A 26697-nucleotide genomic window follows, 5' to 3' on the forward strand; every position below is an offset into this window, starting at 1 on the left:
CATTCTTAAATATTTTCTCAAGAAGTATGCTTTCCGAACTGATTCGCCTAATATTTTCCTTCGTAGCTTGTGACCCTGATATCAACATGTCCATCAGCGTGTAGGTCTTTCATGTTTTACAAATTTTCATTTACCATGTATTGGAAAGCTTAAAGAACCCATTTGCTTGCCTGTTTTTACATTGCTTTAATACCTTAAAATAAAGTAAGTGCCACTGGATGCTCAAGTTCAAGCAAGTTTAGCTTTTTAGAATTGTTAAATATAGAATTCGCTCCATCAAACACACCCATATTCACTAAATAGAACTACTCGTGGTATTTCGTTTTGTAAAGGCTAGTTAAAAAGCCTCAGTTCATCACACAGGCGGATGCGACGACTTGCTGGTCGTTAACCGCAGCTACCTGATACGACGGCGCATTGTGTGCAAAAATAACCCGCACCCAAATGGCCCGTGATACTCCAGCCCTACATTCATAGCCTCCTAACGATGCCGTGGCTCTGACTCAGCGGTGCCTGGCGTGTTCTCAGCAGGGCTTGCACGGCGAGCGTGTAGTGCGAGTAAATAAAGAAGCAGGAGACCACCTGGCCAGCCAAACAAAGCGAGGTGCCAGATGAACCGAGGACCTGGCTAGCTCTGAGGTTAATTGCATAACAGGGAATGCCTTGACCCTGCCACCTTGACGCTGGCACAAGATAGCGACTCGCAGCTGTTTTCAAGCTTAAAAGAATAGTGGCACCAATTTTTCAAGCTGAGCTTACTCTGCCATACAAATCTTCTGAAGACAAGAACCACTCTCAGCAATTGTGTAAACGCTGATATCTTGTTTTGATAATAAAAAGCCAATTTTCGCATGGCGCCCCTACTCTCGTCGACATTATCATGACGTCAGTCTACACTATCAATTCTGGTGACTTCACGCACAAGTATGGCTAGTTGTGATGACGTCGGGTACCAAAACATTCAAAATGGCCGCTCGTGTATCACTAACAGAGTAACGGAGCGCAGCGGCCATGGAAACATCCCAATATCTTGCGCGAGCACGTGACGTCCCGATACGGTATGAGCTCGTCGTCAGGGTACAGTAGGAACCGAAAGTATCTTTTTAAAACACATTGTAATAATTTTTTCAGGATACACTCACGCTTAACGGTACAATGACTAGGCTCTTGAGGGCTTGGGCTTTAGTTTGACGCAAGAGCACGACAGCTGAAAATTTTTGTGTCAGTACCACTCTAACTGTGTTTATCAGTACTAGATGATTTGAGTAATCATGTGCTGGCATGCAGGCTCCGCGACTCCAGCTCCACATGTGTGTATCTCTGGCAATAGGATGAATGAACTAGAGACAATAGGGTGAAAGAACTAATAAGACACCCTCGTAGACTATCTCTGGCAATAGGATAAGTGAATTAGTCAGACACCCATCGTAGACTATCTCTGGCAATAGGATGAATGAACTAGCAGGCAATAGGGTGAAAGAACTAATAAGACACCCATCGTAGACTATCTCTGGCAATAGGATGAATGAACTAGAGACAATAGGGTGAAAGAACTAATAAGACACCCTCGTAGACTATCTCTGGCAATAGGATGAGTGAATTAGTCAGACACCCATCGTAGACTATCTCTGGCAATAGGATGAATGAACTAGAGACAATAGGGTGAAAGAACTAATAAGACACCCTCGTAGACTATCTCTGGCAATAGGATGAGTGAATTAGTCAGACACCCATCGTAGACTATCTCTGGCAATAGGATGAATGAACTAGCAGGCAATAGGATGAATGAACTAGTCAGACACCCATCGTAGACTATCTCTGGCAATAGGATGAATGAACTAGCAGGCAATAGGATGAATGAACTAGTCAGACACCTATCGTAGACTATCTCTGGCAATGGGATGAATGAACTAGCGGGCAATAGGATGAATGAACTAGTCAGACACCCATCGTAGACTATCTCTGGCAATAAGATGAATGAACTAGCAGGCAATAGGATGAATAAACTAGTCAAACACACATCGTACACTATCTCTGGCAATAGGATGAATGAACTAGCAGGTAATAGGATGAATGAACTAGTCAGACAACCATCGTAGACGTTCGTCTACAATGGGTGTCTGACTCCACTGACGGGACACGATACACTGTGCCGGTTACATGTAAACTAGCAAACTCATTTCTCATGCAAAACAATCAACTGAAAACTAGCTGCAATTGAATGCTAAGTTGGTAGTACTTGCCTTTGTATCATTAACAGCGACGTAGTGACAATGAGGTTGAGGTAGCATATTCGATCATGACCTGCAACGGAAGCATTCTGGTGTGTATGGAATACAAAAATGTAGTAGATGCCCCCTTCATAGGAATCTGTTTCAACACGACAGGGAGAAGTGTACTCATAGAAGTAGTTTCAGCTCCGTTAGATGTTAAGAAATATAAAAACCAAAATTTTAATTAGTTGTGATATGACTGAGTTCTGTATAATGTTTTTTTTATTGTTTAGCTTTTACGCCAACTTTAAATCGCAAGAGGAACCCCGCTCCACCTCTGGGGGCGGAGCTTGTATTTTATAATAAGTACAAGCTCCGCCCCCAGGACTGCAGCGCACTTGTCAATCACCAATATAAGAGAGCCGTGCAAGCCGGTTTGCTTTCGAGCATAAGCACTTTCTCTGTGACTATCGAAAACTAAATGTTCGTCGTTCCTACCTAAATCATGAACTTACGCTAAAGGTGTATGTCAGAATCTCTGATGAGTTTTGCAGGGACGTTCAAGTTTTCGTTTTAAAACCAGCGACACGAACATGGGTCTGTTTGGGTACACCAATTATCTAAATCACGCGCACAGTGCTTGGCGTCACAGGAATGAGCAAGTGTGATTGGGTGGAGCAGTGATTGCTGTCGGTGGTGCCTGTATTTATTCTTAGGTTGTAGCCGACTATAGCTCAGGATCCTTGTATTCCGAAGCATTCTAAATACTGTGTTCGTCAAAATTTTTAGGCCAATGGTAGGTTTATTTGATTTCCGCGTGGTGTATTACAAATTCAGATAAACGTTGTACGCGGAGGTCATTGTTTTCCTGAACAAGCTTGCAAAAATAGGATCGACCGATAATTCGCCATAAAACGCAAAGAGAATGATCAAATGGTGGTATTACCTTTAGGACGGGTGCGTAGAGTGGCATCTGGAAGACGTGCGCCGGAAGGTGGTTTCAAACAAGTCGCGAATTCATGGCGAATTCTGGTTCTCGTCAAGGTACGTCTACCTCATGATATTCGGGACAGGCGCTCCCATAGTAGACAACAGAGTAGTCTAAGCAGTCTACCATTTCTTCCAAGCACGTCTCTTAATTACGTTCAAGTGTCATTAAAGCGAAAGGCTTACATGCCTCAACAAACGCGAAAAGTGTCCATCGACCTGAACACGATTGATGCGAAAGATCATCACGTGATGACGTCATCGCCAAAACGTGTCAGGTCATAGCATTACATGGTCGCTTGGCCAAAGGTGTGCCGATCCCGGAATCAGTGCAAAACCACGTTGGGCGCAGAAAGCTTTCGGGGATGGGAGGATCAACTCAGTCCACTGTGGAGAACAAGAAAAAGATGGTTTTTGCTTTTGCCTACTCACCCGAAGGTTCCGGGATTCGATCCCGCGACCTTCGGGTGAGCGGTCTAGCACCATAGCCACTAGACTACCGGGGCGAGTATACAGCTTTAATTAGCTCTTTCAGACGGCACCTATGAATAACTGTCTCTAATGTGTCAAATCTATACAACGTTATTTTAAGGTACTCGACATTCTATCGCATCAAAAATAGTGTCATAATGCGTTAATTTATGTGTGTGATAGTAATTAATTCTAATTCAATTGTAAAGAAATATCTCATTTTTGTGAAGCCATTCATGCTACCTTTTTGCATTAATAGAATGAAATTTTATGCCAGAAATACAGTGCAAATTCGTTTTCGGGTATGTCCACTTGGAGCAAAGAAAAATTACAATTTCGATGCGGCTCGCGCGAAGGGGCAGGTCGAACGACTCGTCGAACCGTGGAGTGCCTTCATTAAACTGATCATATACAATTTAAAATGAAGTTAAATGAAGACAAATTTATATTGCCGGAGGTTCATTTCATCCAAAGCTAAATTTATCTTGCTCTCTCTTAGCTTCTAGCGGTGAGAAATGGCAAAAACGAGTGGTGTACACAACTGTGCACATAGCGTGTCACAGGTTTAGACGCACTCGTTTTGTGATCTTCTTTCCTCCGTCCTCGTCCAAGTGGACCTGCAAAGTTCTCAAAGATGACTTAGCACCAACTCGCCAACTTTCTCTTCTGGTCGCAGCTATAGAGTTTCGTGAACGTTGAAGCCCGTGATACGCTGGTTCCATCTGATTTATTCGACGTGTAAAGGCGTTTATTGACGGCTGGATTGACGGCGACGATGCACAACAGTCACGACGGAGCGCAGACTCTCACGAGCACGAGCACGAGAGGCGTGCTCTCCGAGAAGAGGCGAAGAGGGCGACCCACTAGAAGGCGCTGGAGAGTACGGCCCATTACAAGGTTCCAATGCTTCTCTACAATTACCCCGGGTGCGAAAAGGGAGCCGTCTGGCGACCTAGCAGCTGGTCACTATGAGCGGGTCATGGTAGGGCTTGAGGCGCTCCACGTTGACAATGTCGCGCCCTCGACGGCGCATGTCGGAAGATGGGTCGATGGGTTCAATCAGGTAGTTGACCGGGGATGTGCGTTCGACGACACGGTAGGGGCCTTCGTATTTGGGCAGCAGTTTGGAAGAGAGGCCAGTTGCAGTGGTAGGGACCGAAAGCCATACGAGTGCTCCAGGTAGGAACGTGGGTGCAGAAGTGTTGGTCTCACCGCGAATGCTTTTCTGCCGCTCTTGGTCCTGCGTAGTAAAGGTCTTCGCAAGCTCGCGACACTCCTCAGCAAGTCTGGCTGTGGCAGAAATAGGCGCACACTCAGATCGATCTGGCTTGTATGGAAGGATTGTGTCGATTGTGTGCGACGGGTACTGGGATCGATACCCAGCACCTCCACCACTTTGTGAAGGCGTTTATTGACGGCTGGATTGACGGCGACGATGCACAACAGTCACGACGGAGCGCAGACTCTCACGAGCACGAGCACGAGAGGCGTGCTCTCCGAGAAGAGGCGAAGAGGGCGACCCACTAGAAGGCGCTGGAGAGTACGGCCCATTACAAGGTTCCAATGCTTCTCTACAGACGCAACAAAGGCACCGCAGAAGGAAGCTTTCCGTCTTTTTCAGTCCACAGCTCTGCCGGTACGCCATACCGTGGCCGAAACGGAAACCCCGGGGCTCGTTGCATCCGCTAACCGTCTTTGTTTTCCTTATGTATTTTCGTTGTCTTGGCACCATTCGCCACTCATGCGTAACTGCACTGAGACTTCTTACGCAACGGACGTAGATACGGCTTCAAAACCGCATCTACCCAAGTGATAGCGGGCCCATTCTGGGCCTCCCGGCCGCTTCTGCTGCGGACGGGTATCGTGCTGTCAGCGGCAGGCGCAGAAACAAAGCGAGCCGCGCTAGGCTTGGGCGTGTGCCCACCACACGGTTGTGTATCCCGGAATAAGACAGCGGGGACGAGAAGAGGATTTAGCGTTGTGGCAGCGAGGCGGTGGCGTGCTTTAGGCCGAGCTAAATTGGCCAGCCGCTTCGTGACGACGATACGCAGGGACGCACCGTTGTCTCCTACTCTCCCGAGATTCCAGAATAGCAGTCATTGTTCGTGTGGGTGATTGCACCGGCAGGGAATGCTCGGGACGTGTTTGTGTCCGCGTGGGCGCGTTTCACTTGTCTTCATGCATTTCACCTTTTTTTTTCTGTGTGGGTTGTTCCACGCAGTCGGCAGCGATGTTTTGCTGTAACGCTCTCTTTTTTTTTTCCGGAGAGAAGCGGCCCGTTTTGCACGCTGTTGCACTTTCTGTGTTCCTGTTGTATAAGTTTGCTTTGCACTCGGCGCGCAGGTTTGAAGCTTCCCAGCGGTGCATAAACAGTGCGACGTTTGTGGACAATGCCGTTTTCAGTGTCAGCGAATTTGTGGGGGTGAACGTTTCAATTCAGGTGCTGGAAGACATTCAGGCCCGGCCGGGCTAATTCGTTTTCGTTTACCACGTTAAAAATGATTTCGAGCCAAGCGTTCCTTCTCTTTACCACAAGTACGACATTACTGACGGCATATAACACCGAGTTGATCTTTATTAACATGAAGCTACGCTTTTTCAGTATGTTCAAGCACCGACAAAAATTTTGTATTACAATGCCTGGCAATCCAAAAAAACGGCAGAAAGGGTAAGATGGAAGCTTGCGATGAAAAAAGCGGGTGCTCGAACCGACGTTTCGACAAATGGACTGTCTTCTTCAAGGCTGGAACTGATCTCAAAATCAGTTCCAGCCTTGAAGAACACAAGTGCACTTGTCGAAACGTCGACTCGAGCCCCCACGTTGGCTCGACCACCCACTGTTTGCGGATTTTGTCAATCCCTGGAAATGTAACAAACAGCCCCTTCCGCTTCTTAGGAAGGCTTTTCAACGTATTTATTTATTTACTATTTATTTCAATGTACTACCTTACGGACCCCACGGGGAGCACTGAGTTGCGAGGGCATGGTGGAATAAATGATAGCAAAGAAAACTGACACACGACAGCCCAACATACTTGCAATATTAAAGTGCTAGTAAAATAGCGTTACAACCAAAATTGCATGGGAAAGCAATACTAAGAATTGTTAGAAAAAGGGAAACGCAAAGCGCGTCGTGCCGCCTCGGTAGCCCGGCCGCGATTTTTCTAGGGGTGAGCGCGTGAGCGGGGAACGCGGTGTTACAGCACGTGAGGCAGGCGAGCGTTGCAGAGCTATGAGCGAGGCCGACGCTGTTACGACGCTTGGCTTAAGGCCGCCACCTCGCGGTATGTCAAGCATTGATAAAATTAAACTTCTATTGAAAACGCGCCGAATGGGAGGGACGTGTAACGCGTTGCAGGCGCTAATCTCGGAGGTCACAGTAATGACAAAATACTTTACCGCTCCCAGAGGGCACACCACCCCGGCGACCGGGAGAGCGGTAGATATAAAAGGCGCGTTTGTAAAGCCTCTAGAGTCTGTGACCATGGCGCAGTGGATAGCGTGCCCGGCATGTGTGGTTGCGGACAGAGCGGTCGTAGGTTCGATGCCCGTTGACGGAACCATTTTTTCTTTGCCACCTGATCATGTAATTTTTTTCGACGTCATTTCCGTGACGGAAATATAAAATAATGTTTATGATATTTCATTAGTATGCATTACCGTAAATAAAACACACAGGATAAAACCTACTGGAAAAATTAGAAGGTTTTTCAATAGTGCCCACCGAAATAAACAAGGGAAGCGGCGAGCGTCGTCACTCTGTTCCTCCTGCTCCTAAAGTTCACTCCTAAAGTTGAAACAGTGTCATGCAGTGGAAGCGGAATCCACGATGAAGAAGGGTAAGCCAGCTCACCAAAGGGAACTCTTGAAGAAAACACTTGAAGTCTTTCACACCTGAAGAAAAGATGGACTCATCTAGGGGATAAACTCTCCATGTACCGGTTGGGGTCTTCAAACAATGTCACGCGTTAGAGCACCCACAACTACCATCGTTCAAATTATCCGTCAGAGACCTTGCGCGTTTGTTACTCTTCCTAGTCAGCCGTGAAGGGAGCATCTCATTGGTCGCGCTTTTTTTAATACTTTCCTCAAACAAGGGCGCTCAACTGGTTGGTCAATTGGTTCCTCTGTGACTAAGCGCAAGGCACCTTGACGAATCGGTCCTGTCATCCCAGGTTCATAGTAAAAAACAGCGCGAAAACTACATGGACGGGACAGATGAAACAGGAGTAGCGCTGCTGTTTCATCTGCTTGTTTCATCTGTCTCGTCCTTGTAGTTCTCGCGCTGTTTTTTAGTATGAATAGTGTACCAACAAGCTCAAGTTCGCACGCTTCTCAATCCCAAGTTGTTCTTCATCTTCGTCCATTCCTCCGCGTCTCCTCAGGTTTGTTGATCGTTGCCGTTGTCTTGCTTGGTTTCAGAAAACCACACACGCTGAACTCAACCGTAATCGCGTACGACAGTCCACGAGAATCCTCAGCGACCTTACGTTGCTCCCACAGGCGCGTTATGCGCTATCGGTAACACGTACATTTTGTCTTTCCAAATCTTCGGAGCAGGGGGCCGACTTGAAGCACTTCTGCACAAACACCGCCACATTTTCGTAGCCGCGAAGCCGAAACTTCTTCCTGACACAAAAGTAATAGTAGACAGCCCCCGTCGCAAACACGATCGCCAGCAACGCGTACTGATAAGCGTACCGCCTAACCTGGACTAGGGTCACGGTAGCCAGGGCGAAGCAAACGATGAGCCTCAACACGGCGACGACAGTGGGTACACGGTAAGGTCTCGTTGCGCCCGGCATAGAGCGACGCAGGAGGAACAGAGAGACGACGCTCGCCGCTTCCTTGACGTTGCTCAGCATGATACTCGCCTGTATCAGGAAGTGGACAGAGCCGGTGAGGGCAAAGGCCACGGATATCAGGCAGCGAGCCACGACGGCTACAAGCGGTACGGATCTGTCCACGTGCACGTAGGACATGACGCGAGCCAGGTGACCCTGTCTACTGGCCGCGAAGAAGATTCTCGACGACACGAGTACCGATGCGCACGTCGTCCCGAACACGGTCATCGCGATGATGAAGGGCATGACGGTGGCCATTCCCTGCCCCCACGTGGCGCGTATGAAAGAGACGGCTAGAACGTCGGTGTTTGTTATGGTGTCGGCGTCCAGAACGACGAAGAACGCCAGGTTGATGAGTAGGTACGTGAGCACAGTGATGGCGGTGCTGACGGCTATGGCGATGGGGATGTTCCGGCCGGGATTCTTGATTTCTTCGGCGATGTAGTTGATGCAAGTCCTGGGCAAGTGAAGCAGAATGTGTTGCACGGAAGCAATGTACGATGATTATGAAACAGCGCCAATTGACGGAACTCAAGCAGCCAGAAATCGAACATCAAACGGGGCACTTGAGCTCCTCCCCCCCCCCCCCCTCCGATCTTCTACTACCTTTTTGAAAACAGGGGAGGGGAGCGATGTGCCCCCTCCTTTTTTTTAACCTTAACTTCCGTTATGATTGCGCGAGACGGATGCAATATCGACTCTAACTGTACCATCCCTGCATAAGAACATGTTAGCAACTTCATTCGAGCATGGGAATCCGTGCAGTAACGCTTAGCCTTGCCCCCTCGCTAAGCTACTACTACCTGTTAACCGTGAACACGCAGCTTCTGTATTTCATCTGTTGTGAAATCGGCACGCGGGCTTAATTATCTTGAAAATTCACTCGTATTCTCCCCGTATTCACAGATCTTTGAAGTGATGAAACCACCTTACCATCCAACGTAGCAATAGATCGCGGAATACAGAGCCGATGCTATATCGCCGGCCGAAGGAGGAGTGTCCGAAGGCTGGGAATCGAAGATATGATTACCTGTTTGTTCAGTAAAGCAGAAAAAAATGACACGTGTCAGTATCTGTATACATAATGTAGGAATTTTGAGCATTTTTAAACAGATGAAACTTGCCATGAAATGCGTATATTGCTCCTGTGATGATCACAGCGTACAGGAATGAGCACTTGAGAACGGAAAGGACGTCCAGCACCTTTGAGGATATCTTAACGGAGAAGCAGTTGACGGCTGTTGCCAAAGCTGGGGGAAAATATACCAGAGTGACGGGTGAGGCCTACATAAACGATTCTATGTTTGTTACCACGTACCTTCATATTCTACCTCATTCATAACAGCTTTCCCATGAAATGAAAAATGGTATAATCAGAAGCTAACAAACACCTAAGTTTGTCTTCATTCCTAAATTATATTGCGCAATCGCAAGGTGCAAGTACACTTAGGACGAGATTAGGTATCTTTGAGAACAGTTGCTCTCTTTATTGCGATAGCAATTATATGGACAGTCTCGACGGGTTTCTGCCGTCGCCGTGATGTTCCGTACGAAGTCCAAATTGATAAGATCCCCCGTGCTTCGTATGTTCTACCGCGGGTAAAAGCGCGCGAGCGGGGGTGACAAACGCTGCCGAAGCAGGTATCAAACGAGCCGGCCCATTTCCGTCGCTCGGAGAGTGCATGCGATAACATCGCCCCGCTCGGGAGGCCTGCCGTCGAAGCAGACAGGAAACGCCCCGCCCGTCTTTAACGACCATGAAAAGACGCGAGGGGGGGGGTCGCACGAGCAGCAACTTTGAACTTTGACTCTAAGGGCGTGGTCGCGATGTCTGGCGCGTGCACTATCTCGACAGCAATCACAGCGGGTGGCTCGTATACCCTTGTACGTGTTGCGCTCTCAACGCGAAGTGACTATGCTGACAGAGTATCTCTCCCTGGAGCGACCGTATTCTCTTACACCAGCGTTTTGTAGTTACACGAGATCGGATACAAAACAGGTGCCAGCCTCACTTCGTATAACTCTACAATTTGTTGCTGTCGCATTCAGTGCTTCGCCCTTGCGGTGAAACCATGAATTTTTTGTTGACATGATGTAAGGAGATGTTGGCGCACAAATGAGGCGCCGGCTACTCTTTAACTATTAGAGGTGTATAATACAGAGCTCATATGGTCCAAATTTCAAAGCACAACTAACTTTCGGTACATTCATTATACAACTTAGCGTAACAATTAAGATATAACATAAGAGTCAAAACAACAGATTCAAAAATCACATATATGTGTACACACCATGATCTTAAAAATAAAAATAAAGAGCAACCGTTGCCTAGCATAACCATGACAAAAATTGTCAACACGCACATAAATTAATATTTGTAGTAATTAGGATAGAAATGTGAAGAAAGTAAAGTGGACGGAAAGATAACTTGTCACCGGCAGGGACCGAACCTGCGTTTAAAAGATAACTTTCCGTCGGCAGGAACCGATTGGTGAGATGTCACATGAAATGTTGTCTTTTCAGGAGTCTAAACAAGTGCGCGCGTGTACTCTCGGTTAAGAAACTGATGTTTCTCTACCTGACAACCCCTAAAAACCTGTAAGTTCATGCACAACGTGACGACGATCGCGTACACTCACCTGACGCCGAGTTCTTTTGCTGGAATTCACCAACACACGTGAGGCACTGTTATAGTACTGTAAAAAAAACTGTGTCACGTTTACAGTTCTCGACTTCGAACTGTAACGAAATGCAATTCGTACATCACCGCTGCATCTGCCTCCGCATGCGATCTTCTCCTTTGAAGGAGCATGAGCTGCACGAGAGCAGCAGGTGAAATGTGTACAGGTACGACGGGTAGGCTTGACTCCAAAATATAGGAAGCAGAGTTTGCGCACCGCCAACAGTACGCTTATTTGCCTCGATATTGTGGTTATTGGCGCAAAAAAACTAACAGAACATTTTAAATTTTTTTCTAACGCGTCCGGCGGTCCTCACGTAATATCTTGCGAAAGCCAAAGTGCAACCGAATGTGATCACCCGAGGATGCTGCTCCAGGAAAAAAAAAACGCCCGCCAGTCACTGTCGCAGACCGGGAGGTCGTGGGTTCGACTACTGTTAGCGGAACTTTTTCTTATATTTTTTCTTCTTTGCCATCTGATGGCGTTTATTGCGATTACGTATTTCCGTGACGGATGTACGTCATGAAAGTCTTGGTGGACCCCGGCATGAAACACTTTCGTGTTAAAAAAAATGAGCAGCCTTTCTCCTATCGAGAAAATGAGGAAAAGCGAAGCTTGGCGTGTGCGTGGCTGACCTGCAATTTTTCTTTTAACGCAATACCTTTTATCTACAATACATCTGTCAGATGTTGAATAAAAATTGAATTGAATTGAACTGAACGCGCACAAAAGTGCCTTTACTTGCGGCTCGGTCGAAGGCATTGCGCAAGGGGCCCGATTGCGCTATCGCGATATTTTCTTCAAGGCGTCCTCCAAGTATTCTTTCTTTTTGTCACATTGCGCAATGCTCCCTCCTAACTTTTTCCTTCTTCTATGCCGGGAACTAGACCTTCACTCACATTGCTTAGCAGCGCAACAGTTCTTCAGTTCTGTTGCTACAAGCAACAACGGCGGTCGTGAATTAAACAATGAAATGCAACAAGGAAATGCAATCGTCATTCCACGTTGAAATGGGACAACGTGGAATGACAATTGCACTCGATGAAGGTATGAGTTTCATCTTCAGAAACGGTTGATCGCCGGTAACTCCGCCATCGGGAAGGCCTCACTTATTAGAAAACGGTGCATACAAACACTCATGTGAATGGCGAATCTTCGAGAGCCTTTTTGTATACACTCGCACTTACGCACACGCGCCAGCGACGGGTCTTTTTTGAACCAAATCTGCCGCCGACAACGAGATCTGTAACTCACAGAAGCTTCGCTAACAAATCATGCCACTACAACAGACAACGCTTACTTATGAACAGACAAGCGACCAAGACTAGCAGCTCGTTAGGCGGAGCGCAGTTCGGGTACGGCAGACTGAGCACGTAGGCCGAGAAGGTCAGCCCCTGGATAGTCATGTACGAAGGATCCACGAAGAAGGACGTCCAGGCGAGAAGAAAGGCCGGCACGTCACCGTACTTTCCGTACGGCCTGCCGGCGGCGAGGAAGAACGCGTAGTCACCGCCAGATGACGGTAGAAGCGCACCCAGTTCGGCAGCGCATAGACCACCTGAGCAGAGTACAGGAGGTGATGTCAAGATCAGGATCCATTTCATTAAAGCGAAAGCCTTAGAAGCCTCATCAAACGTCAAAATTGACTGGCGTCTCCCGCCGGCGTCCACTCGAGTGATGCAAAAAATAATCACGTGATGACGTAACCATGTGTCAGCATCATGACGTCACAGATCGCCAAAATGTGTGACATAATTATGACGTGACAGTGACGACACGTGGTGACGTCATCAATGCATCTTAGCTTGGTCAACGGTAGGCCCATCACGAAGGCAGTGCAAAACCAGGCGAGGTGCCTCCGTCCTGGAGGCAATGCAAAGCTACATTAGGTGCAGAAAGCTTTCAGAGGGTGAACGCACAGGAACAACACGTCGACTGAGAAGCAAAAGAAGACTTGTTTTGTAGTCATCTTAGTTGTGTGCTTAAGGGTGCCTATGAGTTTTTTCCAACACACTTGTCGGGGGTCCCCCAGGCGAAGAGTTGTGCAAACAGCATGGCTGGACCTGGGGGCCTACAGAGGGCAACACATGTAGTGGGCTTCACACAGTTGTATTCATTTTAAACGAAACACAGACAGAATAAAACAAAGAGAATATAAGAAATCGCTTTATATACAATGAACATCAGAGCACCGTTCCAGTATGATACACACAACGTGAAAGGTTGCAATGAGGTTTCAACGAAAGAAAAGGCTTCATGGCTTGATCAGGTAATCAGACACTTCTGATTTGAACATGCTGAGAAGGATACTAAGGTTAATATGGGTTGTCAAGGCGTTATAAAATGTTGGTATACGATTTTCTAGCCTAGCTCTATTGTAGTCTGTGCGTGTGTGTGATGCTGGTATTTTCCTGCTACGTATGCTGTAGTCATTAAGGACGTCGAGTGACTTAGAGTTTTATTTGTTACTTCGGCACTAGCCAACAAGCCAGCATTTCCCCAACTCTAGTCAATAGTGCGCACCCTTAGCCAACAGTGACCAGCCCTAGGCAACATTAGCCATGTTGGCATTAACCAGATGCACATCATATTTCCGCACGAAAGCTTCCAGGCCAACTCATACCCATTCATTACGTACTGCATGTCTCGCCTTGAATGCGGTTCTATCGCGCAGTTTTCACGCGCTGCTTTACATAGAAGAAATGTAGGCGACCCTAATCCTACAAGGAGGTCGTGGGTTACGAGAATACGGGGTAGTATCGATGCGCTAAATATTTAACTTCTTACCCTTACTGTAAGTGTTTCCCAAAGCTTGCTCCTTGGGCATTGCAGCCGCATCGAACAAGAGACAATGCGCAGTCGATGCCTTTTGCATTACGAAGTTTTTTCGATGACCAAACATAAAAGAACCGTTTGTGCGTTTAACTTACCGATGAATGCGTTTAGTCCACCAATAGTCCACATGAGCATATCAATGCCTATAGTCTTTGAATTCCTTAGTACTCTGCCGGGAGTTATGAAGATGCCAGTACCTGAAACGACGGAATAAAAAAGTGCATTATTAAGCATATTATTTAAGAAAATGAGCTGCTTATTCCGGCAAACGATATCTCATCCATCGAAAGAAATAGTCTCACAGTGCTAGCGTAAGTCTTTCAAACATTGATTGAGTGCTACAATGTTTCCTATATCAGCCCTAGCAGAAAGCATTTACGAATTCTGTTCTGTTCTGTTTTAATTCTGTCGCCAAAGGTTCCAGGCTGTGCATATTAAGAACATAGTTAATAAAATATTTACCTGAAGAGCATTTAAAACAATCAAAGCACTTGTCGGGCTGTTCTTGTTTTCATCTGCGAAGCTTCACGTCGCATAACTTAACTACTACACTTGAGTAAAATCATCCCATGACCAAGTTCCTTACAGGTGACATGATTGAATTTCGCGCTTTTGAGAAGTACTTCAGAATATTTTCGCGCGCTCCTCATAGCAGATGCACCCGCTAACCCACATCACTGTCAGAGGTACGTCAATATAACAGCCCGAAAAGTACACTCAGAGTCTCAATGAGGTCCGGTATAAATGTAAACGCATTTTAGTGCAGGTGTTAGGTGATCCGGGCTAAAATAGCTCATACAATGTTACTGACGTTTCGACAGGTACTCTTATGTGGAAAACAATCATATTTTTTGTCGCCATGAATTCGAACCAACTCGCCCAAAATTCGGCCATTCTAAAGGTAGACACGTTTCAATCGAGAGCACCCTTGCTGTCCCTAGTGCCTTTGTTTTATATCGTGAGTGCGGTGACGTCACACGCTGTCACTGTAGCTGATGGCGACAGCTACCTCTCTGTTTCTAACAATCTTGTTTTAATTTCTTTCGACCGGAGATAACTCTCGCGACCAGCAGCCCCACAGACCTACCCCTTTTCGCTGGCCACTTACCTCGAAAGTGAGCTCGATGAGCGAAGAATTAAAAGCGACATGAATATATGGCGTTGCGATAGAGCTCCTTGCATGGTACGTTCTGCATACACATGGGCGCGATAGTAATACTGCAATAAAGACAGCATCCTGCCTTGAAACAGACATTTCAACGCTAAATCGCGCATTTGATGAGACCGACAGGAAACCGCGGCCTTTGGCCAGTGCGGCATAAAATCGCTCAGCAAAGTTAGCTTGAAGTTCATTGTCCGTTCTGGGAAGGAAAGCATCAGCAGAAGCCGGAACGCTGTCCATGCTTTGTGACTGTGAATAATGTGAAGCGCACAACTATTTGTGCGCTTCACATTCTAATTATAACGCTTCATGCTAAAATTCCACGACAGAAATGGATTTGAGGTCATTAGGTTGCCACGTGAACGATGGTGATACACTGCGTGAATATTCGGGCTTCAAAATGAAGACGCACTTGTGACTATATTCAATGCCCTTAGTTCACTTTATTGTAATTTAATTTAGATAATACTTAGATAGTAATTTGATTTAGATAGTACCAGAATTCCATAATATTCCGCTCACATTCACGGACATCTTTCACTCTTGCACTTATCGGAGAATATTCCGCCTATGAACGAAAAAAGGCGATTGGATCAAGGGCTCGTTTCTTCGTTAGACACATATCCTAATGAAAGCAACAGATAATGAAGCCAAGGAAAGCATAGGAGACATTATCTGTAATTTTTTTACTGTAATGTTGTAATTATGACATTAATATTGAACATATATTTTGCTTATTCTGATCAGTACGTAGTCACATATTTGATTGAGTCCAGGTAAGGTGAGCTTATGTAGTCGCATTCTACCTGAACTGTCATGCTTGTAGCTGCCATACAATTGTTACACTGTTCAATCTAGTGATCGCCTTTAAAACTCGCTTAAAGCACTCTGGACGAGCGTACGCGCATGCGCTGTATGTATCAGGCCAACAGCATGGTGGTCTGATACATAAACGCTAGAAGAAACTCAAGGCCCATTTTCGATAAAGTTAAGGCAAACCATTCGCCACTAAACAAGCAAATTAAGTTCCTCAGACAAGCTTGCCGCTCGGCAAGCCTGTCAACTTAGTTCATGCAACATTTAGGTGATACTGTCTGAAACAGGTAAGTACTTTGTGTTCGATTCAATCCAATTTTTGTTTCCAATCTAAGTACAACTCTGGAGGTGTTGTAGATGAAAGCTGCCCTAGCGAAACTTGACGAGTCTATAATACCCAATCCTCAGCAGGGAGGCCGTACAGCTTATACAATCCACCCGCCGCGTTGGTCCAGTGGTTGTGGCACTTCGCTGCTGACCCGAAGGTCGCGGTATCGAATCCCGGCCGAGGAGGCCGCATGTGGGTGGAGACAAAATGCTAGAGACCCGCGCGCTTAGGTTAAGGTGAACGTTACAGAACCCCAGGTGGTCCACATTTTCGGAGCTCTCCACTACGGCATTTCTCATAATCATATCGTGGTTTTAGGGAGTAAAACCCGAACAATTATATATTCTGATACAATTTAAAACAGAGATCAGTAGACCAAGGAATACACTAAAGAGAGTGTAGGAAACAGTAATATGCACCAGTTAACTTAAATCACATTACTTAAGTACTCCAATACTTAAACTTACTCACACGAATATACTTTAGCCCTGTGCTACATCAAAAGCAGATATGTGCTTCTAGAACTCGTAGTACTGTCAAGAACGTACACCTTGTATATGACGCATCTTAGCCTCAGATGCTCTTGCGCCATTAAACCCAATTTAACTAATTTAGTAACTGTCAAGAACAACGTAAGGTGGTCTAATGCAACAGCTATTAGTAGCATGTTTCCATGAAGAAAATGATATTGGAATAGTGGCGATGGGATAAAATGGAAGTAATGTCGTTAGCTCATCAGACGAGGATATTGGACGAACGAGAGATACGGGTGCATGGTATTCACCGATGGTCGCACTAAGAAGAAAGGTGATGCTGCTGAACAATCCCACATCCCTCCTGAGCGCAAGTCTTCGCTGCCGGTGCGGATCATCTCCAGGAGGAACGCAGCAACTCGTCTCTTCTTCTTTTGCTGCGAGCCCATCCCGATCGCTCAGCACGCGGTACTTGGCCTCCGTTCGGTTCCGTGGCTCATCGGGAGGTGGACCATTCTCTTTATACATTAGGCCTGCGAAAACGTTGCAAGCAGTAAAAGAAAGCGCGAGGAAGTGATACGCAAGTTGCTTTCTTCGGCTGTACCTGAGTTATCCACACTAGATAACATTAGACTAGATTAGATTAGATTAGATTAGTATAGATAGATAGATAGATAGATAGATAGATAGATAGATAGATAGATAGATAGATAGATAGATTAGATAGATAGATAGATAGATAGATAGATAGATAGATAGATAGATAGATAGATAGATAAAAACGTTATATAAGATGACCAACTCTTGTCAGCCCTTGAAGCCCTCGTCATCGCTATTCCTGTGAACCTCAATGGGTGGTCCATGTGGATGATGAGTGCATTTGTGGCTAGCTGAAGAGCATGATGCGCTCTACCAGCTAGGGTTTTGGTTAAAAAAAACTTATGCAGAGTTTGATGTAGTTGTAAATCCTGCGCTAAGTGCAGCGCCACTATATACTGTGAATACTGGGGAAGTTTTAATTTGTCTCGTATAGCTTGGCTTCGGCTTAAAATTCGTGTCTTGTCTTGTGCCGACTATTATCGGCTATTGCAACCATCACGTCGAAACCAAGTTGCGTGGCGCATCGCCTAAAGCTAAAGCTGTTGAGGCTTATACATACCGTAGCATACCGAGCAAGCGGTGTAAGATAGTCGCGCAAGGTTTTGACGGGGAGGCCTTTGCTCAATTGCGGACCAAACCTTCAAGACGGCGGCGGAAGAGCCTCCAAGAAGAATGCACGCATGTGCGTATAATGAAATGTTTTATTGAATAGGCATGCATTTGCTGTTTATGCTGAGCCGGAAGGACTCCTAGCGTGATATTTTGTTATGAGAAGAGAGGAAGGGCGTTGTTCAAGTGCTGCGACAGTTTGTGACAACTCAGAATCCAACCCCGAAGCACCACACTGTAAAAGTACTACGAAACGTTGCACATATCTAAACACTTGGGTTCCTAGGATCCGTTGCTGTAGAATTCTGCAGCGGAGAACAGATTGAAAAGAATTGGCGAGATTGGAGGGGCGGGAGCGCTTGCTCGGTCATTGACACATATTTGAAATCTCCCGAAAAGGGGAAGGGGGCGCTTGCTCGCGATTTTGCGGTAATATAGTGTTTAGTGTGTGCACACGGTAAACAGTGGGAGATTGCAACGTACCCAGGCAGCACACCAGCATTGGACCGATCTCGGCCCAACGTCGGCAGCAATATTGGCCCCACGTCGGTAAATCACGCTCACGCTACTTTCTCCCGCATCGGCCCGATGTCGGCTAGCCGGCGTTGGACCGATGTGGGGTAGCCAGCGTCGGACCGAGGCAGGCCTGCCGTTATTCAGCCGATGATGACAAGCCGTCATTGGGCCTATTTAAGCGAGGCGATGCTGGCGGGGTGTCGGCCCCACCGACGTCGGGAAGCCGCCGGTGTGACCATTTGCGCCTGTTATTATGGTGTTTTAGCCGTGGTCGTTTACCATGCGATAATATTGTACCGTCATGGTCTGCATGTAGGTAGTTTAGATGTGACACCAGCGGTAGTTGTTCGATGCAAACAATAACTTGATTTAAAAGGCTGATACACGTGTTATAAAGTAAAACGGCTGCGTGCCGACCACGGCATTTTGGTATTACTTTAGTTACTGTACTGTTAGTCAGCAGTGCTAAAATAGTCTATTCGCAGCCCAACGACATTCATCGACCGCCATTGGCGCCGTATTCGTAAAATACTTCAAAATTACAACGACAGCTCCGCTGGGGTCCATTGAGACCCAGAATTATGTGGAGCCGTGCAAGGACGAGAAGGAAAGTGCATATTGCCTCCACAAAACTAAAAGTATGAAAGGGCTTCTGCACCAACTACGCATGCGTCAGGGTAATAAAACAGCAACACATTTGCAAGATGATAAACAAACTTATTCACACATATGAAGACACGCCAGCAGTTCCGGAATAATTATGCCATAAAGGAATACCTAAACAACTGTAGATACCATAGCCAACATCTAAAACGATCCCACAACCACCGTATTCCTCAAGAAAGGCAGGAAAATCCTGATCGAGAATGGGGTCAGGCGAAGAGTTACAAGCTATCCAATGCTATTCACGGCACATTCACAATAAAAATTTAAAGAACAAGAACAGGGAAAAATAGGAATAAGGATTCGCGGAGAATATCTTAGCTACTTGGCGTTTTGCTGACGATATCGCGCTTTTCAGCAGTGATGGCGACAAATCACAAAAAAAATGTTCCTTCAAAAAGGTGTATTTTGTTTTTTGTTCGAAGATGCGTTTCACGGACCCTCAGAAGTGGCTTCGCTGACCCCCCTTGAGAACCACTGTATGCTACAGATAATGCTTGTGTTCTATCAAATGGGTTGAACCGATGATTCTTGCAAAACATCGTGCAGATAAGCGACAGGCAGTAAACGGAAACAGATCAACAGTGATCGAACATGGATGGGTTGATAATTTATCATGGTCGCATAATTTGTATAATAGATTTGGACATCAACTACAGGTACACGAGGCAGTAGGAGTGCACATGGCACTCACTTTTTTCAATTTTTATTTATCTGCTGCCCTCATGTCCGTGCTATGTGTAATTCTGAATCACGAAAAAGTCAAGTTGTGTACTACCGTGACAAAAATATCCTACCAATTAAAACGAAACCTCATTTTCTGAAGAACAGCTGTTTAACTGAGGCATACAATAATGCCATTTTTTAAATAGGTACTGCACAAGCTCTTCAGGAGTAGCGCCAACTACACGCGGACGTTCGCAATACAAAAGTCAACAGTATTATCTTTTCTATTTCAAGGGAGACGTGTCACTCGCGAATTAGTGGACATCGTGCTTAACCTTGGTGGACGCCTTCGACATTCATTTTAACGGCGGCGTGATACGGCAGAGTAGAGGTTATTTAGTAAAAGGTTAGCTAGTCTCCGAGTATAAAAGCAAAAATGCCCTTGAAACTCTGACATGCGACAGATGATGGTCTTCAAACAGCTGGAAACGCACTGCACACACTTGCAGCTAGCGGCAAAAATAACGAAAACTGCTCAACAGCACACGCACGTAGAATACACATACTTCTACCTAAAGGCACTTGCAACGCTGGTATCAGCAAATGTTTGGGCGAGCGAGACACCCACGATGTATGGTGAACACACAAAAAAACACACGTTTACCATTTCTATTGCGGCACGACAAACGACGAACGGAAGTCGGAGCTGACGGTGCTAACGGTGGCCTTCGTGAGTTCATGGTGCCGCGCTAACTATTTACTAACCTAATGCACGCGCAAATACACGCCGATGACGTAAGAAAAGAAGTAGCAAGCTCCGCCCCCTCATTGCAAACCACTTTGTAAGTATATAAGGTTGGGAAAGTCACCATAGCATGCGGTGGCTCTGTGGCGTAGTGGTTAGAGTATCTGCTTTCGGTGCTTGTGGTCATGAGTTCGATTCCCGTGTCCTGTGCGATTTGTATGTGTTGTCATATCTGCGTGTTTACATTGATGTCCGTTTTGCAATTATCCCTAGAGATAAGTATTACAGAAACTACTCCGTGAAACGCTGTTCGAGTGTCAGAAAGTCTCTTTTTTCGCAGCCGCTTTAGGGCCGCCTATTGACTTGACGCCAAGCGTAAGCGCTGCAGGCCATACCTAGCCAGGAAAAATATTGTAGCGGGGTTGCAGCTATGACTGTGGTGAGGTGTGCGAAGAAGAGGCAGAGGACGTGTCGGTGTTCTAAAAATACGCAACCGCCATCTTGATTGCTGGACTACTCCATACTGTAAATAAGTTAAATATATTCGTAACATTTTGGTGGTGGTGCTGGGTACTACGCAAGACGGAACTCCGCAGCGGACGTGTCCTGGACAGCCTCAATATGTCAACAGAAAGCAACTCTGCTGCTGCCGCTTCGACCGCGACTCCGGTACAACCGGTACAGCCGGTCGTATTGACTCAACCGCGCGATCCCGGTAACTTCTGCGGCACCGACCACATTGACGTCGATGACTGGATTGCGAAGTACGGGCGGTTTGCAGCGGTCTACAGGTGGGACCCTACAATGATGCTCGCCAACGTTGACTTCTATCTCTGCGGAACAGCAGGCGCGTGGTTTCAGGCTCATGAAGCTGACTTAACAAGTTGGGATGCCTGTAAACAGAAGCTTCGCGACCTATTTGGTAGAGCCGTCGGACGCCAGCGGGCCGCTTCTAAAGAACTCTCCTGTCGGGCACAAACTTCCACCGAATCATACGTCTCCTATATCCTTGACGTCCTGGCCCTTTGCCGTCGTGTCGACACCAACATGTCAGACGCTGACAAAGTAAGCCATTTGCTCAAAGGAATTGCGGATGACGCTTTTAATTTACTTGTGTCTAAAGACTGCTCAACCGTGGACGACATCATCAAAGAGTGCCGCCGGTTCGAAGAGCTGAAGAGTCGCCGCATTGCCCAGCATTTCATGCGACTTCCGAACACGGCCGCTACATCATCCTGCGAGGACCTTCAGCCGCCATGCGGTCAACCGCCTACCAACGAGAGCGTAGTTCGCATCGTGCGCCGAGAAATCGAGGCGGCGTCGCCATCATCTTTGCTGACGCGACCATCTGATGATCTTCGACCAACGATCTCGTTGATCCAGCAGGTTGTGAGGGAGGAGCTTGCAAATGTCGGACTGCAGCCGGTATGTTCGTTGACGGAACCTCGTGTCAGTTCCATAACGCCTCCTCGTGCACCGGAAATGTTTCGCCGCTATCGTGACCCTGCCCAGTGGAGAACGCAGGACGACAAGCCGATCTGCTTTCGTTGCCACGGTGTAGGACATATTTCCCGCTACTGTCGTTCTCGCACCTTTTCATCTCGCTCGTTTGCTGGCTATCGACGTGGCGACAACCACCGGCCCCTGCAGTTTCCCGCTCGTGACGGTGCACCATACGATGAGGCTCTCACGACATCGGTCCGACGCTCCAGCCGTTCGCCGTCCCCACACGATCGTCGCTCCCGGTCACCTCAGCCCCGTCGCCATTCGTCGCCTCGCCCTACTGGACGCCCATACTCGGAAAACTGAGCAATGCAGCTCCCGGAGGTGACGCTGCATTCGAACCCCGACCTGAAAACCCTCTGCTGACCCTCACTACGGACCAGAACCTGCTTGCTGTGGAAGTGGATGGCCTGCCTGTTACTGCCCTCATTGATACCGGCGCACATATTTCTATTATGAGCTCTGATCTCCGTGCACGATTAAATAAGGTCCTTACGCCGCCCGAGTCCCTATTTGTACGTGTCGCTAGTGGGGAAACTCCGGCTGTACTCGGAATGTGCACGGCACGTGTGAGGTTCTCCGACCGCCAGACGTCCGTTCTGTTTCATGTTCTCGCTCATTGTCCTCATGATGTCATCCTCGGACTCGATTTCTTGTCTGACCACTCTGCTGTCATTGACTGCTCGGCCGGTGTTGTACAACTTGACATGCCTGCGTCCGCCGACGTGTCGGAGGTGGTTCAGACCAAACTTTCGTGTGCTGAGGCTATTCGTCTGCCACCACAAGCCCTAACTTGCGTCGCTGTTGAACCCTATCCCAATGTACCGGATGGTGATTACGTGGTTTCTCCTTCTCCCAGTGTTCTACTGGCCCGCAACGTCTCATCTCCGTACACAGTTGTAACTATTACAGCGAACAAGACGTGCCTTCCTCTTCTGAACTTCGGACTGAGCCCTCAAGTCCTACCACAAGGCATTGCTCTCGCTACTCTGTCACCGTCGTACGAGTGCCAGATCTCATCGGTGTCACCCGAACTGCCCGCTGTCGTTTCTCCAAACCCGCATAGAGTCGACGCAGTCACCTCTTCTACACTGCACAACAACATAACCAAGATGATTGCCTCAGACCTTTTGCCATCTCAAGTTAAAGACCTCAGTGACCTCCTTATGACCTACTCTGACATATTTGACTTTGACGGTAGGCCCTTAGGTCAAACCTCGCAAGTCAAGCACCGCATAGATACCGGTGATGCAGCTCCAATTCACAGGCGTCCTTACCGAGTTTCACCATCAGAGCGCCAAGTAATTCAACAGGAGGTCGACAAGATGCTCACAAAAGGCATTATTGAGCCTTCTTCGAGTCCGTGGGCTTCCCCTGTTGTCTTAGTTAAAAAGAAAGACAACACCTGGCGTTTCTGCGTGGATTATCGGCATTTAAACAAGATCACCAAAAAGGATGTCTACCCGCTTCCTCGTATCGATGACGCCTTGGACTGCCTTCATGGTGCTACCTATTTTTCTTCGATAGACCTACGCTCTGGTTACTGGCAAATCGCCGTAGACGACCTCGACCGTGAGAAGACCGCCTTTGTAACGCCTGACGGTCTCTACCAATTCAGAGTCATGCCGTTCGGTTTGTGCAATGCGCCGGCCACGTTCGAGCGGATGATGGATACGCTTTTGCGCAGCTTTAAATGGTCTATCTGCCTTTGTTACCTGGACGACGTCATTGTGTTTGCTCCCACCTTTGAGTCTCACCTCGACCGACTGTCGTCTATTCTTTCCGTCTTTCGTGCGGCTGGGCTACAACTTAATTCATCGAAGTGCCACTTTGGCCATCGCCAAGTTGCTATTCTAGGGCATCTCGTCGACTCATCCGGCATCCGACCCGATCCCGACAAAGTTCGCGCTGTCCTCGATTTTCCCGTGCCAACTTGTGCCAAAGACGTTCGAAGTTTTGTGGGCCTATGCTCATATTTCCGACGATTCGTCAGAAACTTCGCAGATATTGCCCGCCCCCTCACTGACCTTCTCAAGAAAGATGTGCCATTTTCGTGGGGGTCCTGACCAAGCCAGTGCTTTTTCCCGCCTCATTACGCTGCTCACCACACCGCCGATCCTCGCCCACTTCGACGCGTCCGCTCCAACCGAGGTCCGCACCGACGCTAGTGGTTACGGCATTGGCGCTGTGTTAGCCCAGCGTCAATCCGGTCATGATAGAGTTCTTGCGTATGCCAGCCGGCTCCTTTCTCCTGCCGAACGCAATTACTCTATTACTGAGCGCGAGTGCCTGGCGCTTGTATGGACAGTTGGTAAATTCCGCCCCTATTTATATGGTCGCCCTTTCACCGTTACTACAGACCACCACGCTCTATGCTGGCTTTCAGCACTCAAAGATCCAACAGGGCGCCTAGCTCGTTGGGCTCTGCGCCTCCAGGAATTCACGTACACAGTGGTCTACAAGTCCGGCCGTCTACACCAAGACGCCGACTGCCTTTCTCGGTACCCCGTCGACGATCCAGACCTCGAAACGGATGACACGTCCATCTGTATTTCCTCGCTCTCCGCTTTCGGCAACATCGGTGACGAGCAACAGCGTGACGCGTCCCTACGAGATCTAATCACCCGCCTGAATACTGACTCGACGGACAGTTCGCTTCGCATGTTCGTCGTCATCGACGGCATTTTATACCGCCGGAACATGCGCCCAGTGGGACAGGAACTACTACTTGAAATGGTATAGCGCATTACGGGGAAGAAGAAACGGCCTAGCAGACCGACACAAGAGGACAGAGCGCTAACTTCCAACTGAGATTTATTGTCAAAATGCATCAAATATGTAGACTTGCGCAAGCATACAAAAACACCCTAACGCAACGCCAAGATTAGACACCATCGCACCGTCACACACCACAAATTCACAGACGGTTTCCCTGATTAAGAAAGGTCACTTGGCGTTGCGTTAGGGTGTTTTTGTATGCTTGCGCAAGTCTACATATTTGATGCATTTTGACAATAAATCTCAGTTGGAAGTTAGCGCTCTGTCCTCTTGTGTCGGTCTGCTAGGCCGTTTCTTCTTCCCCGTAATGCGCTATACCATTTCAAGTACGACGAACCAACTCGCCCAATCTTCAACACTTGAGGAACTACTAGTTGTAGTACCCACTCATCTCCGCTCGACCGTACTTCAGCAACTACATGATGTACCAACAGCCGGCCATCTTGGTGTTGCCAGAACGTACGACCGTGTCCGCCGACGCTTTTTCTGGCCCGGCCTCTACCGTTCCGTACATCGTTATGTCGCTTCTTGCGAGTCGTGCCAACGCCGGAAAAAGCCAGCTGTGCACCCCGCCGGGCTCCTTCAACCTATCGACGTACCTGGTGCGCATTTTTTTCGTGTCGGCCTCGACCTTTTGGGACCTTTCCCACTTTCTCACAACGGTACAGATGGGTCGCCGTTGCTACGGATTATTCGACCCGTTTTGCCATTACGAGACCTCTCCCGAGCAGCTGCGCTACAGACGTCGCCCGAGTTTTTGATCCAAGACGTCATCTTACATCACGGCGTCCTCGTCAACTTATCACGGACCGAGGTCGTTACTTTTTATCCAAGGTAATCGAGGACCTACTTCGCTCTTGTGCAACCAGCACAAGCTTACGACGGCCTATCATCCCCAAACGAACGGACTCACAGAACGTTGAATCGCACGCTCACTGACATGCTCGCCATGTATGTCTCGACTGATCATCGCGACTGGGACATTGCGCTACCCTTTGTCACTTTTGCTTACAACAGCTCGCGCCACGACACTGCTGTATATTCTCCCTTTTTACCTTTTGTATGGAAGAGAACCGACCTTGCCGTTCGAAACGCTCGTACCCACCCCTGCCCACCTGTCCACCGAATATGCTCGCCACGCTATTAGCACAGCCGAAAAGGCCCGTCAGATCGCCCATCGACGCCTTTCGGACTCGCAACTCGCCAGAAACATACATACGACAGTTGCCACCGGAACGTTCGCTTCAATCGGGTGACCTTCTCCTTTGGTCTCCGTCTCGGCATGTTGGCCTCGCCGAAAAACTTCTGCCCAAGTACCCGGCCCTTACCGTGTGCTACGCCAGGTGACTGAGGTTACCTATGACATCCCCTTGGACCATATGGCGCCCTCTACGTCTTCCAACGTCGTCCACGTCGCTCGCCTGAAGCCGTACCTTTCGCCCACCACCTGCTAACAGGCGCCGAGTCGGCGCTTTCGCCGCCGGAGGTCGATGTAGCGGGGTTGCAGCTGACTGTGGTGAGGTGTGCGAAGAAGAGGCAGAGGACGTGTCGGTGTTCTAAAAATACGCAACCGCCATCTTGATTGCTGGACTACTCCATACTGTAAATAAGTTAAATATATTCGTAACAATATGAACAAAATCCCGCAAAAGCAACGTCTAGGCTATTGTTTTGCTTTCTCTGGGAGCCGCCTACGGAGTCGCATAAGGAATTGACTAGCAGCGGCCGTAATTTGAACGGATTTCCTGCCTGCACGCGTGGATTCCAGCGAGTATTTGAATAACAGTGTAGCGAAACGCTCACTAAC

General features: G+C 47.7%; 1 protein-coding gene across 1 annotated transcript; it reads right to left on the reverse strand.

Moving 5' to 3' along the window:
- Nucleotides 1-4228: 4228 nt before the first annotated feature.
- Nucleotides 4229-17338, reverse strand: LOC119403343 (Y+L amino acid transporter 2). Its single transcript, XM_037670286.2, has 7 exons — nt 17122-17338; nt 14127-14228; nt 12497-12754; nt 9640-9765; nt 9449-9545; nt 8204-8972; nt 4229-4288 (listed from the first exon to the last, which is right to left on the reverse strand). Exons 1-7 carry the CDS (start codon nt 17336-17338, stop codon nt 4229-4231), a joined length of 1629 nt encoding a protein of 542 aa, XP_037526214.2.
- Between the last annotated feature and the right edge of the window lie 9359 nt (nt 17339-26697).

The sequence above is a fragment of the Rhipicephalus sanguineus genome, chromosome 8, assembly GCF_013339695.2.
Source record: "Rhipicephalus sanguineus isolate Rsan-2018 chromosome 8, BIME_Rsan_1.4, whole genome shotgun sequence".
Taxonomy (NCBI): Eukaryota; Metazoa; Arthropoda; class Arachnida; order Ixodida; family Ixodidae; genus Rhipicephalus; species Rhipicephalus sanguineus.

Excerpts from the sequence above, each read along its gene's own strand:
- LOC119403343 (XM_037670286.2), bottom strand. The coding sequence starts at position 17,338 with ATGTATAAAGAGAATGGTCCACCTCCCGATGAGCCACGGAACCGAACG. Across the intron at positions 12,755-14,126 it reads TGGACTAAACGCATTCATCG|GTGGTCTATGCGCTGCCGAA; the intron begins GTAAGTTAAACG and ends TACTCTGCTCAG. Across the intron at positions 9,546-9,639 it reads AGCAATATACGCATTTCATG|GTAATCATATCTTCGATTCC; the intron begins GCAAGTTTCATC and ends CTGAACAAACAG.